The 15,130-nt window shown below is 41.5% G+C and overlaps 1 protein-coding gene across 1 annotated transcript in view; it reads right to left on the reverse strand.

Moving 5' to 3' along the window:
• Positions 1-15,130, reverse strand: part of SLC9A7 (solute carrier family 9 member A7) — a 134,439-nt gene that overhangs the window by 19,524 nt on the left and 99,785 nt on the right. Inside the window, 3 exon segments of the mRNA XM_023755409.1 lie at positions 1,909-1,968; positions 10,744-10,897; positions 14,191-14,302. Of these exon segments, the coding sequence (XP_023611177.1) occupies positions 1,909-1,968; positions 10,744-10,897; positions 14,191-14,302 (326 nt within the window).

A 15,130-nucleotide genomic window follows, 5' to 3' on the forward strand; every position in this document is an offset into this window, starting at 1 on the left:
CTGTTATAAGCATGTCCATAGTGTACCTAGAGTCAGATTTCCTCCCCATGGGCCTGAGGTTTGATGGGACCTTTGTAGTGAATTAGATGGGCTTTGCTGTGTCTATAGGCTGCTTCTAGGCAGGAGTTTTTGAGGGATGGAGTCTTGTCCTCCCAACTGGACATTATCCAGGGATTCTGAGCAACAAATCTCACAAAGATTTTTTGATATGAAATCCACCTAATTCAGAGGTCCCAGGACTATCCACAAAAGTCACACCAGAGCATCAGTGCACCCAAAGTGTCTAATGTATAAAAGTGGCAGAGGTCACCAATTGAATTTCTAGCTGTGATCCTGAACCCTCACCTGTTTGTTTGTTTGTTTGTTTGTTTGCTTGTTTGTTTTAATGCGTTTTTATTGATTTCAGAGAGGAAGGGAGAGGGAGAGAGAGAGAAAAACATCAGTGATGAGAGATAATCATTGATCGGCTGCTTCCTGCACACCTCCGTACTGGGGATTCAGCTCGCAAACAGGGCATGTGCTCTGACTTGGAATCGAACCTTGACCTCCTGGTTCATAGGTCAACGCTCAACCACTGAGACACACCAGCCGGGCTGAATTATCCTTATTTTCAATAAGCATGAGACAAATGTGGAAATCCCACACCAACTGAGAAAATAAGCAATCAAATGGATGTGTACATTCTGGAATGATTAAATACAAAAAAATGAATAATTGCTCTTCTGGTATAATATGTACATTCTGATTAACTGTCATAAAAAGGCTGTAAAATTTCAGAAACTTTGGAACTTCTATAATTCAGAAGTTTAGAACTATCTGAGGTCCGAAATAATCTGAGGGATATTAGACACGCACCTTCATACAAAACCTTGAACAACAGATCAGAATCTGAATTCTCTCACATCCCAAGTGTAATAATTTGCACTTTCCACTTCCTTCTTAAAAGTGGAATATTTCAAAGGAGGGGGTTTCCTCTGCCAGTTCATCGGTATCTAAAGTCAGATCTCTGAAAATAAACCTGTGTGTGTATTTTAAACAGAAAAAAGTTCAAACCCAGGAAACTTAAACGTGTCAATTAACTGTATGAGTGTCATTACAGTATACATTCAGGGCCTAGTGATATCCCAAGATCCATGCACCATGGCAGCTATAGCTGCTTTCCCAATGCCAAGAACAGAGTTCAAGCCTATTTTGCATTTATATTATTGACCAGCACCCAAAATCAGACCAGGAAGAAAGCATGCTGGTTAAAGATGCAGAAGGGAAAGAACATTAAAGTCTTCATTCTGATTGTCCAATATCACCACCCTTAAGCATAATCAAATCAAAAACCTGGATGCACACTGAGCGACAAATTGCATTAGAAGAGACTTTAATTATCTTCCCGTTTAAAAAACACCTGTTTTTTGTACCTTCTGATTCACCATGATAAAGCACAAGTACACAAAAACATACTTAGAAAACGAAAACAGTACTTAATTAAGATGGTGTGAGCCATACGCCAGCCATGGCTGAAATATAAAATTCTGGTTCTCTTTATAAGTTGGAAGCCTTATTTACTAGAAAATAAGCAGAATTGTGTGGGGGAAGTATGTGTGGCTCTACAAACGTGCTGCTCTCAACACCAAGGCCAGTTGTACAAGGAGACACTCGCCAGCACTGTTCAAAATGTAGGGTAAGGGGACACAATCTCGGGAACAGATACATCAACCAGCCAAGAGAAAGCGTGGAAAAATGATTAGACTTGACCTCCCCTCTTGCCCCTTTGCTAAAAGGAGCAGAGGGTTGGCACACACCAGAAGAAAGAGACAAATGACATAAAGAGAAGCACCTCATGTTAGAAAGAGGTTAGAAAGAGGGGGAAAGCCAGGCCCAGTTAATTTGTTTCTGAGGATGCCCTTGTGTCACCTGAAGTAGTGCCACTGGAGTTCATTCTGGTCCTCTTCAAAGGGCTCCTCGACGCCAACTCTGGGCAGTAGAAGAAGGGAACATGAGTGTGACAGGGACAATAGGGGAGCCAGGGGTTCTGGGCACATGACCTGGACCGCGTCCATCAAAGAATAGACGGTCTCACTTTAAACATAAATCCATACCCTTTCTTATACTATTCCTGCTCTCTAAAACCTGGAGAGGCAGAGGGGCTGCTAAATTTACATTTAAAGCAACAATGTTAGGAGCAGGTCAAATGAGGATCAATTTAGAATGAAGATAAGCCTCTCAAAATATAATGAAATGAAATCAGAGGAATAAATGCAACTCAGCAAATGAATTTCTGCAATTTTTTCAGGAATTCATTTGTTTCATAAAGCAAGACACATCCATACAAAAATAAAAAACAAAGTTGTTACTAAACACATATTTGCAGCATTTACACATATTTGACAGAAAGAGCAAAAAGCCTGTATTATTGAAAACAGCAACAATACTTAAGACAGGATGGCCTTTTTTTCTAGTTAAGTATGTCACATTGTCCATGTGTTCAACCTGAAGGTCAGCAATCCAACTTCTGTTCTTCTCTTTACCTTGTGACCTTAGAACTGGCACGGTCCATTTTCACCTTCCTCAATCATTGCTGGCTCCTTCAGAGTGCATTTAAACTTCACCATTACATGAAGAGCAAGGTCTCACACACTTGGCACTATTGATATTTTGGGCGCTGGCCTCTACCCACCAGTAAGCACTGGGGTGGGTACCCCAGTGCAACCAAAAATGTCTCCTGACATTGTCAAATGTCCCCTAGGGGGAAAATTGCCCTCAGTTGAGAAGCACTGCATTAAATCATGTATTCCCAATGGGGGGGGGGGTTATATTGACCCCAGGGGTATGAAAATTGGTTCTTGTAGGACAAAAACATTTTTTTAGAGATTACAATGATTTGTACCATAGTACATAAATAAATATATACTAGATCTATGGTATTGAAATTTCTTAAAAAGTAATGGTGATACTAAAATCTTACTGTGGTATTAAAACTGAGGAAAACATTTTTAAAGGCTCCTTGGAGGGGCAATAATTTAAAAAAAAGGTTGAGAAACGCTGTTCTAGACATGCCCAAATCCTCAAGCTACGAATCTCCCCTGAAATATGCAAGTGAGAAGGTGATGCTTCTTAAAGTGTTACTTTTAGTCACACATTCAGACTGTGACTTATCCGGACTCTATATATTACTACAGTATTAAAAAATACAAATTCCAGAAAAGCAAACTAGATTCCATTAATGTACGATCCACTTGTAATAATAACAGTAATCGTAAGAAGTAGTGACACCATGATTAGTAATGATAAGAGTTAAAATATACTAAATGTTTACCATATGCCAGATGGCACAGTTAATGAAAAAAATTCTCTATCACATTTATTCATCACCACATTTTGTCCTCACACTATTGTCAACCCCATTTAACCAGCCAAGAAACTGAGTTAAATAAGTTGCCCAAGGTCACAAAGGTAGAAAATGGTGGAACCACGATTGCGATTGAGTCTGTTAGACGCCAGAGCCCCAGCTCTTCACCTTCCGGGACGCTGCCTTTGATTACAAGGTGTCATCTTGAAACTCCTTAAAAATATCCAGTTACAAATGCTATTACATAAAGAGCTCAGGGCTTCTCCCGGCCTTTATTCCTTAAGTCCCCTTACAAAGAGCTTTATCATAAATTCTGTCTAACAGGATTATAGGGGACAGGGCATCCTAACTTGTCCTTGAGTGATTGTATTACTACACGCTGAGGTAGGAGGGCTACCTGTTCATTTGACTGCGTGGATGTGCGCCATTCCACCCCCCACCATAACCGCCACTTCATGTGCGTGTCACCTAAGCTGGGGGCTCCGAGAAGACAGCCACCATGCCGCCAAAATGCACTCAGGACACATGCAAGGTTTATCCGCTGAAATAATCCTGTGACCATTTTTTTAAGTTGCCAAAATTTTGTCCTTTGTGAATAGCAGCACTTGCGTAAGAGACTAAAACAAATATTATGTAGTTTGTACATTTACAGAAAACAATATGAGCATTTTGCCTTCATGTTCTAAAATATTAATCACAAAATACCAATTTTAAAAGATAAGTTGGATTTCTGGAAATCAGTGACCTGGCTTTGGCTTGTGGTTATATTCATTCTTACTTTATTCACAGACTAGAAATTAGCCATGCTTTAAAATCACAGCTAACTCTTAATTATTTATAGTTGAACTCTGAGTCCTACCCTGGGCTTCTGACTTCTGGGCAGGGCCTCTGTCAGCAGCCTGAAGAAGTAAGAAATAAGCAGGTATTGATCTTACTGAGGTTACAGAGGTCAAAACACCATGCTGAATTTCAGGGGGTTTCTGAATCAATTTAGAATAAGAATCTGGTTTACTAGTATATAAATGATTGTGGCCATTAAGTAACATAATAAAGTCACAAGCCAGAAAAAAAAACAATCAGTTTCATTTCCTTATTTTGGAGGGAATTTCTTTTTATGTAATCTCTGTAAATTCCAGTTTCTATACTTACAGTAAAATGACACTGTATTTTTCACCAATGACAAACTTTGTTGTCTGGGTAGAGTTGGACAGAAAGAAGGAAATAAAAAAAGATAGAAGCAGAAATTGAAAACAAAAACAATACAGAAAATCAATGAAATAAAAAGCTAATTCTTTGAAAAGATCAATAAAATTGACCAACTTCTAGCAAGACAAAGAAAAAAAGAGAGGAGATACAAATTACCAATATCAGGAATTACCAATTACCAAATTACCTATATCAGTGATATTAGGGAATAGCACTATAGATCTCATAGACATCAAAAGGATAATAAGGTAATGCTATGAACAACAATAAATGTAACAACTTAGATGAAACAGATCAATGTCACCAACTACCATAATTTGCCCAGTCCTGTATAATAAAAGCCTAATATGCTAAGTGTCCAGTCATCCAGTCATCCATTCAATGAATCAAAGTGTAATATGCTAGCCCTGACCGGTTTGACTCAGTGGATAGAGCATCAGCTTGCTGACTGAAGGGTCCCAGGTTCGATTCTGGTCAAGGGCATGTACCTTGGTTGCGGGCACATTCCCAGGAGGGGGTGTGCAGGAGGCAGCTGATCGATGTTTCTCTCTCATCGATGTTTCAAACTCTCTATCCCTTTCCCTTCCTCTCTGTAAAAAAATCAATAAAACATATATTTTTTTAAAAAGTGTAATATGCTAATGATATGCTAAGGCCGCTCAACCACTCGCTATGACATCCACTAATCACTAGGGGGCAGAAGTCGACCGGCAGGTTAGCTTGCTGGGGTCTGGCCGATCAGGACTGAGCGAGACAGGCCGGACACGCCCTGGAGCCCTCCCGTGGTCCCTCCCCAGCTGGCCAACCTCCCATGTCCCTCCCCTGCCCCGATTGTGCACTGGTGGGGTCTCTTGGCCTGGCCTGAGCCCTTTTGCAATCCAGGACCCCTCAGGGGATGTCCGAGAGCCAGTTTCAGCCTGACAGTGGAATGACCAATCGCTATGACACACACTGACCACCAGGGGGCAGATGCTCAATGCAGGAGCTGCCCCCTAGTGGTCAGTGCACTCCAACAGGGGGAGTGCTGCTCAGCTAGAAGCTGGGCTCACAGCTGGCAAGCGCAGTGGCGGGAGCCTCTCCTGCCTCTGTGGCAGTGCTAAGGATGTCCAACTGCCAGCTTAGGCCCGCAGGGAGCGGGCCTAAGCCATCAGTCGGATATCCCCCAAGGGCTGAGGGACCCCCCCCCCCCGAGTGCACAAATTTCGTGCACCGGGCCTCTAATATGAAATAATCTTAATAGCCATATAACTATTAAAGATATTGGCTTCATTATTTACTTTTTAAAAAATATGTTTTAATTGATTTCAGAGATAAGGGAGAGGGAGAGAGAGATAGAAACATCAATGATGAGAGAGAATCACTGATCGGCTGCCTCCTGCATGCCCCCTACTGGGGATTGAGTCCATACCCTGGGCATGTGTCCTGACCAGGAATCAAACCATGACCTTCTGGGTATATAGGTCAATGCTCAATCACTGAACCCCACCAGCTAGGCTGGCTTCATAATTTAAAAAATCCCTGAAAAAAAAAGTCTGTAGGACCAGATGGTTTTACTAAAGAATTCCATAAAACTTTCAAGAAGAATTAACACCACTTCTACACAATCTCTTCCAGAAAACAGAAGAGTAGGGAACATGTTCCAACTCATTTTGTGATGCCAGATTACGCTGATACCAAAAACAGACACAGGCAGTATGAAAGAAAACTACAGACCAATATCCCTCACGAACTCAGACACAAAATTCCTTAACAAAATATTGGCTAATAGAACTCAGCAATATTTATAAAATTTACACACTACAACCAAGTGGGATTTATTTTAGAGAAGTGAGGCTGGTTTGATATTTGACAATTAATCAATGTAACCCACCTTATTAACAGGCTAACCAAGAAAAACAATATGATCATATCAATTTATACAGAAAAAGCACTTGATAAAATTCAACATCTGTGGGTGATTTTAAAAATCTCAGAAAACTAGCAATAGATATAAACTTCCTCAACTTGATACGAACATCTTAAAAAACCCTACAGATAACATCATACTTATTGGTGAAAGACAGAATGCATTTCCCTTAAGATCAGGAACAAAGCAAGGATGTCTACTCACATCACTCTTATTCAACATAGCACTGAAAATCCTAGCCAGATCAATAAATCAAAGAAAGAAAATAAAAGGCACACTGTTTGGGAAAGAGAAATAAAGCCGTCTCTATCTGCAAATGACATGATGGCCGACATAGAAAATCTCAAAGACTCTAAAAAAAACAAACCCTCCTAGAACTAATACATAAGCTTGGCAAGGTCACAGGATATCAGATCAACACACAAAAAACAACTGTATTTCTATATTTTTGCAATGAACACATGGAAACTGAAAATAAGGTTGAATAACCTTTACAATTGCTCAAAAAGAAGAAATAATTAGATGTACATCTAACATAACATGGGCAGGCATTGTATACTGAAAACCATAAAATACTGATGAAAGAAATAAGAGAAAATCTAAATAGAGAAAAATGCCATGATCATAGATTCGAAGACTCAACAGAGTAAAGGTGTCCATTCTTCGCAAATTGATATACAGGTTTAACACAATTCCTATCCAAATCCCAGCAAGATCTTTAAAAAGATATAGATAAGCTTATTCTAAAATGTATATGGAAAACAACTAGAATAGCTATGATTGTTTAAAAAATAATAAAGTGGAAAGACTCACTCTACCTGATGCTAAGTCTTATTATCTATATATATAAAAGCCTAAGCGATCAGCTGACCAGCTGACTGACCAGTAGCTATGATGGGCACTGACCACCAGGGGGCAGATGCTCAATGCAGGAGTGGAAACCACAGGCATGGAAACATGAAACAGACTGGTGAGTCTCAGAAGGAAAGGGGGAAGGGGGAGGGCGGGAAGAGATTAACTAAAGATCTTATATGCATAGTAGAGGCCAGATGCACTGATTCAAGCACCGGTGTGGTCCCTCGGCCTGGCCTGTGGGGATCAGGCCAAAACTGGCTCTCCAACATCTCCTGAGGAATCCCAGATTGCGAGAAGGCTCAGGCTAGGCCGAGGGACCCCACCGGTGCATGAATCCATACACCGGGCCTCTAGTATAATTATAGTTATGAGGAGAGTGTGATACAAGTGGAGAGATAGACACATGAGTTAATGGAGCAGAAAAGAAACAGACCCACATGCATGCAGCCAACTGATGTTTGGCAAAGGATCAATAGTAATTCAATGGAGTAAGGATAGTTGTTTTTTTTCTAAGTGTGCTGACAACTGCATAGCAATAGTCAGATAAAATAAAACCTCAATCTATATCTCACTTCTTATATAAAAACTAGAGGCCTGATGCAGGAAATTCATGCAAGGGGCTCAGCCCCTGCCGCCGCCACTGCTGCCTCTACCCCGGCCCCCACCCACCTCCATGGCACCTCTGCCTCAACCCCTGCCACCGTGGCTTCATCAGGAAGGTCGTCCAGAAGCGTGTCTGGTCTAATTAGCATATTACACTTTTATTATTATAGATTAAGTCAAAATGGATGACAGAATTAAATGTAAAGAGTAAAAGCAAAACACTTTTAGAAGATAACACAGAAAGAAATCTTGGAGACCTAGGGCTTGATGAAGAGTCCTTAGACATGATATCAAGAGCACAATCCATAAAAGAAAAAATGATAAAATGCCTTCATCAAAATTAACATCCTCTCTATGGCAGACACTTTTAAAAGGATGTAAAGACAAGCTACAGCCTAGGAGAAAATGTTTGCAAACTACACATCTAGACTAGTATCTAGAACAGCCGTGGGCAAACTACGGCCGGCCCGTTTGAAATGAATAAAACTAAAAAAAAAAAAAAGACCGTACCCTTTTATGTAATGATGTTTACTTTGAATTTATATTAGTTCACACAAACACTCCATCCATGCTTTTGTTCCGGCCCTCCGGTCCAGTTTAAGAACCCATTGTGGCCCTCGAGTCATAAAGTTTGCCCATCCCTGATCTAGAATAAATAAAAGACTTAAACAGATATTTTACCATAAAAGATGTATGAATGGCAAATAAGCATATGAAGAGATGTTCGTTATTAGCCATGAGAGAAATGCAAATTAAGACCACAATGATGTATCCCACACACCTATTAGAACAGCTGAGTTAAAAAAAATTGTGATAACACCAAATGCTGGCAAGGATGTAGGGGAATGATCTCTCATACACACAGACATGCACATAGTCATCTCTGGCCCATGGCCATGTGCTAGTGCTATGTTCTGAGGGCAATCCAATTATTACATTATATTAATACATTTACTGCTTGTGTGCCTCAGTGAAAGCTGCCCACACTCTCAGCTCTGGGTAGGGCTGTTTTCATGTCCCATTTCTTGAACAGGGTTATGAGAAGTGCAAAATGTCACAAGTCAACTTTTTACTCTCAGTGGAAAATTATTTGATCCTGTGTATGTTGGAGGGGGCAAAAAAAGGACTTATGAAATAGCATTTAAAAAAACATGATTCAATCAGGCTCTGAGCTTCCAGGGTAACTACTGGGTGACCAAATAGGAGCAGGATGTTATCTCAGAGGCCACTGAATGCAAAGATTCCCAACTGTGTGTAGGATAAACCTCCTTTCTTGTTCTTCATCCGCTACACAGAACAAAGATGTCTCAAGTGTCAAGCCAAAAATCTGTAAATTTTCTTCTCTGGATTTGTATTACCACAGATGAACTGTTTTCCTTAACATAACTCTTGAGATTCATGCCAAGAAACTGAAATTCTAATAATCCCAAATAAAAAAGACCCTAACACAGCAAGCCTTCTTACAGGCAGTCACAGCACAGTGGTAGTTAAGAGTGTGGACTGTGTGGCCTGGATTCATATCCCAAGTTGTCCACTTCAAGCTTTGTGACATTGGGCAAGTTACTGTTCTGTTCCTCGGCATCCCCAACTCTAAAATGAAGACAGTAGTGGCAGCTCCCTTAGAGGAATGTTATGAGAATTACCTTAATATACATGTGGCATCTTAAACGCCACCTGCAGCACAACTGTTAGCTAGTATGTGACTGTCACTGAGAAGCCCCACATAGATTGTGCAGATCCCCACTCTAAGGCTAAGACATGCCAGCCCCCAAATGGGAGAAGTGGCAGTGGCCAAACCCCTGCCTGCCATCAATATGAAAGTCCCCAACGGGGGAGACTATTCTCTCAAATTCCAGTTTCCTCCCTAACTCCAAGGATGACTGCGAGGTCCTTTTCTCCCCTCGGAGCTAGGTATGCTTGGCAGCTGTCAGTGCCATGTACTCTGCATTCTAGAGAAGGAAACACAAACTAAAAGTCAGCAGAGAATGGAAAAAGCATTGCCGCCTTGTGGCTTTGCAGAGGATTCTTCACGCCTCTGCACTACCCAAGCGTCACCCTCTGCACACCCAAAACTGAGGCAAGTGACTAGAGCACTTCCAATGATGGAGGATGCTCACTTAGAGCTGAAGGCTCCCTGGGGGAAATCTGCCAGTGCACTCCTATTTCCTGTTGTCCTCAGGTCCAAAGACATGAGGGGCTTTCAGACACCAGAGCCAGGGTGGGGCTGCAGGTCTCTTATTCCCTGTTCGTCAGTCCTCATTACCATAGGGTGTTGGAGCTCACCAGCCAAGTTTGGAGTTGACATGCTCTTTTTAAAAAAGCAAACTCAGGTCAGTGCCCCTTCGTTCTGACACAGCAGCAAAACCACAGGCAGGCGACATCCATGAGGCTGCAACCGATGAGGGATCTGCAGGAAATGTCACCTCTTTTGTGCACTCAAGCAAAAAGAGACACAGCACTTTCCTCCTAAAACAAAACTCTAATTGTGAACATCAAACCTTAATTGCGAAATACCAGACGTTGCCAACAGCAATGTCTACTCTCTCTCCTGCCGCTTTAAGACTTTTTGGATTCTTTCCTTAATGTCACTGCTCTAGAAGGTCCAGGTGTTTCTCATTCCTTGTGTTTTTACACCAACAAAAATTTTAACGACAACATTTTTTTTTCTCCCGGAACATTCAATACTCTGAATTTTTATGGTTTTTCCGTTTTAATCTCTCTCAAAAACAAAATTTAAAAAACTGTAAAAACCTTCCAGGCGCTAAGCTAAAGCACATCCTGCATGCCCACAGTGGTGCAGACACAAAACTGGCCTCTGTTTCAAACCAACCTTATATTAAGCCATGACAACATGGGTGTTGTGCCTCCGCCAACGATCCAGACGGTGAAGAAGACAATGAGGAGGGTGGTCGTGAACATCATCTGGCGAGCATAGGATGCTGTGTCTCGGATGGCCAGTGCAAATGCCATTGCTCCCCTGAGGCCTGCAGGGACCGAAGAGGAAGATCTCCTGGTTATACAGCCAAATGACAGCGTGACCTCAAATCCACTGCTGCCTCTAGGGGCTCATAAACCATATCCACTCGTATTTCCGGAGCCAAGCTGTTTTATTCAGAGAGAAGAACCTTAAAGGAATATCATGTTCTCCTATTTGAAGTTTTCTTTTGCAAAATGTCCAAATGCAATGATAAAAACACTGCACTAGCCCAGCCGGTGTAGCTCAGTGGTTGAGCATCAACCCATGACCCAGGAGGTCACGGTTTGATTCCCAGGCAGAGCACATGCCCGGGTTGCAGGCTCAATCCCTGGTAGGGAGCAAGGCAGCCAATCAATGATTCTCTCTCATCATTGATGTTTCTCTCTCTCTCCCTTCTTCTCTCTGAAATCAATAAAAACATATTTAAAAGAAATACTGCACTAGTTTGTACAGCACATTTTAGAATAAACTCTTTCATTGCTGAAATAATTCTCCTGCTAGTAATATAAAATAAATATAAATAAGAAATAATTTAAGCTCTCCAAGTCTGTGATCCAAGCATGACCAATGCACTACGCAGTCATTATAACCATCAGAAACATGCTAGATGTGAATATGTCAAATGCATATTTGTGGTTCATGTACTATGAACCACAAAACAGTTCAGCATTTCCCTAGCAAGGCCACACAGAGAAGTAACCATATAACCTGATCTACATCAGGAGTTGGGAACTTTTTCTGCAAAAGGTGACAAATATTTTATGCTTTGTAGACCACGAGGAAAAATTAAGGCTGTCATGTAGGTCCTTGTATAAAAGAGAGAAAACAAATTTTCACAAAATTTGATTGATGAAAACTAAGAATATAATAATGAGTACAATTCATTCTAATACAGGTCTACTACTGAAAAGAAAGGAATTCTTTGGGGGGCTGCTTATTTGGGGTTCAAAGTTATAAACTTTCACCTGTGAAAGCCATTCTGAGCCCTCTGGGTATATGAACACAGGCAACAGCCAGATTTGGCCCAGGCACCAATTTGCTGACCCTGATAATCTACATTAATGGGTATAAAGATTAAGCCTTTAACATTTTAATGTTTATCTTTCCAAGTTTTTTTGTCCGTTCCCCATACCATGCTCATAATTTTTTCTATAGTTAAGACTGAACCCATGGTCTTTAACACATATGTAGTATAAATTCCTATTCACCATGAGCAAGATTGTATGTATATGAGAATGAAAGTTATGCCCACTGCATCTGTTTGTAGACTTTCCCACCTTTTCCAATCATTTTACAATTAATCTGAGAACTTCACTACAATTTACTAAAGGAGTGACTCCACAAAAGTTACATAAAAAACTGAGCAAAGTTAATGTTTTCTATTAATCTGTGCTAGTGAAATATCTATACAAATCTATGTTGCCCTATAAGTCAGTTATGTCATTGATCAATCGATCAATATTTAAGCCTCTAAAGAGATGTTATCTCAAAAAAAAACTTGGAGGATCAGAAAGAGACAATGTGTGCTATATTTTTCTTACTTTTATTAGGTAAACACTGTAAGCAATATAAAAGTGAAACCTCAGGTAGGTCACGGCCTTGAAGAGTGAGTCCTCCCAGCAGAAACTCATTTTTATAGGAGATATCTTTAAACAGCTCTGTGTACTTCTCAGTCTTTTAGTGCAGAAGGTAAAGCACATATTTTAAGTTCATCTAGGTGAGTGAGTTATGTCCAGTTCATTTTTCTCTTTCTACCACCACCTTCCTAATATGTGAGGAGCATCTTGTCACTGTCCTCCTCAGAGACCTCTAATGGTTCCCAGCTCCTATATAAACCCAAAGCGGGACAGCACTGCAGCTTCTCCGTGGTCCTCCAAGTGTGGTCCTCAAACCAGCAGCAGCAGAGGACACGTTAGGAATTCAAATTCTCGAGGCCGCCCTGTACCCTCTGCTTTAACCAACCCAACAGGCGATTCCAACACAACCTAAAGGTTCATACCACTTTACATGTAATTTTCCTTTCCAACCTCACCTCCTTTCTGCATTACCCCATGTGTCTTCCAGTTCTTGCCTTTCCAACCTGCTGCCTCCTGAAATCCATTTCTTCCAAGTTCGGTTACCCCTTTGTGAAGATGGCCCTGGTTCCTCCTCTCCTCCTCATTTATTTCATACCTCTTTTGTGCAATTCACCCCCTTCTCTTCAGAGAAAACACGTTGTACACGTGCCCCCCCCCACCCCAGCAGACTGTGAGCTCCTTGCAGGAGGCTGGTTTCTGTATCCTCCATAACCTAAAACTGCGGCTTATAAAAAGAGAACGCTCAACAAACATTTGTCAGAGTGAAAGGAAATCATTATCGCAGGCTGTACATTTAAGGGCAGATGCAAATGAGTCCTAGACAGTGACTGCTTTGCTGAACAGTGCTAGTTGGTGTGGTTTCAGTATGACTCTCTGAGGCCCCCAAGAACTACTGCATGGTGTTAAAGGGCAGCTACTCACTTTGCCTCTTGTACAGCCTCTTCCAACCGCCCCCCCCTGCCCCCGCCACAGGACAGAAGTAACCCTAAGGGTCACTGTTGCCTTTTGCGCTACCATTTCCTTCCTGTGCTCTGCAGAAATGCTCTAACTTGGGTCTCATTTATCAACTCTGACCCTTACCACCATCTACCCATGCCAATTGTTCTCTCCTTCCATTATCTCCACATAGTTCCTTATTGTCCTTTACCTTCTCAGTGGCTTCTCCATACTTCCTAGCTTTATAGTGAAGAGCGGGGGGCATCTGGGAGACAGTGTGAATGAGCTGGGGTTCATCTTTCTTATGAGTGTATTTTATTTCTTTTGCTCCATAGAAAGTCAGAGTTAGGAGGAACTTCAGTTCAATTTCATTATTTTACAAGAGAGGATACTGCAACTGGGGTGGAGATGTTGAGTGACATGGCCCATATTCTTTCTCATTAAAACCTATTTTACTTATAATTTTAGATCTGGAGCCCTTCTTGAAGATTAAGGGTTATGAACAATCCACTAGAGAACACTTAAGCACTTTCAATTCATACCTCCAGGCCCTTTGGGTGATAGAGATGAAATAAAGATGCAAATATTTTAGGGGATAATGTTCACATTTGGTAGTAGAGTGCAAAGTGAATATTAAGTCAGTTTACCATGTACACCTGTCTACTCAGCACCACAGGGGATACAAAAGACCCAGAAACTTTAATCTTTCTCTTTTTATGAACCTTGTCAATACTTTAATGCTGCCTGCTTCGTAACACCCATTTTCTTGACATTTATACTGTCTTACCTGAAAACATCATCATGTGTTGAAAATTCCAGCCAATCTTATGTCTTCTGCCCAAGTTGAGAAAGAAGGAGAGTGGGTAGATATGTGCAGCTCTGCCCAGAAAGATGGCAACCTGAGCACCAGGTGGAGGTTAAGGGTCCAACAGGTTTCCAGAATGCCACCATCACAACCTCTGGGTGAACAGAGAATGTCAGGAATGCCGTGACATCTCATTGTCATCAGGAGATTGCACAAAGGAACCAGGCTGTCTAGTTTCCCTCAAACGAGTCTCCAAAACAAGTGGTATTCAATTGACCAACTTTCCCAACCTCCTGGCCCACTGAGGTCATTCCTAGCACATTAAATGCACCGTTGTAAATGCCTGATTTCATTATGCTGCTATGATCAATACAGTCTATCTTAAAATGAGTCCAGAAATAAGCAAAGGTCTCATGGAAGGGGTGGGGAGCTGAGAGAAGCAAACAGTGTGTTGGGGTCTTTTGGAAGAAAAACCACAAGAAGAAAGAATTACTGACCTCTGAGTCAAACTATGAAGACAAAGTTTGCTGGGTAAGCTCATAAGCTGTGGTTGGAAGTGAACACCAGGGCCCTGAATGACCAGGAAGATCTACCGACAAGAGGTGGGGAAACTTGAAGCATTCATAATCCTAAGACAGCCCTCGCCGGTTGCTCAGTGGTTAGAGTGTCAGACTGAAAGGTCTCAGGTTCGATTCCAGTCAAGGGCATGTACCTAGGTTGCCGTGCTCGATCCCTGGCCCCAGTTGGGGTTGGGACACGTGCAGGAGGCAACCAATCGATGTGTCTCTCTCACATCAATGTTTCTCTCTCTCCCTCTCCCTCCCTTCTACTCCCTAAAAATCAAAGGAAAAATATCCTCAGGTGAGGATTCACAAAAGAACAACAGAAAGGTTCCTCACAAGAATCATGCTGGGAAGACTTT

The sequence above is a fragment of the Myotis lucifugus genome, unplaced genomic scaffold, assembly GCF_000147115.1.
Source record: "Myotis lucifugus unplaced genomic scaffold, Myoluc2.0 scaffold_76, whole genome shotgun sequence".
Lineage (NCBI taxonomy): Eukaryota > Metazoa > Chordata > Mammalia > Chiroptera > Vespertilionidae > Myotis > Myotis lucifugus.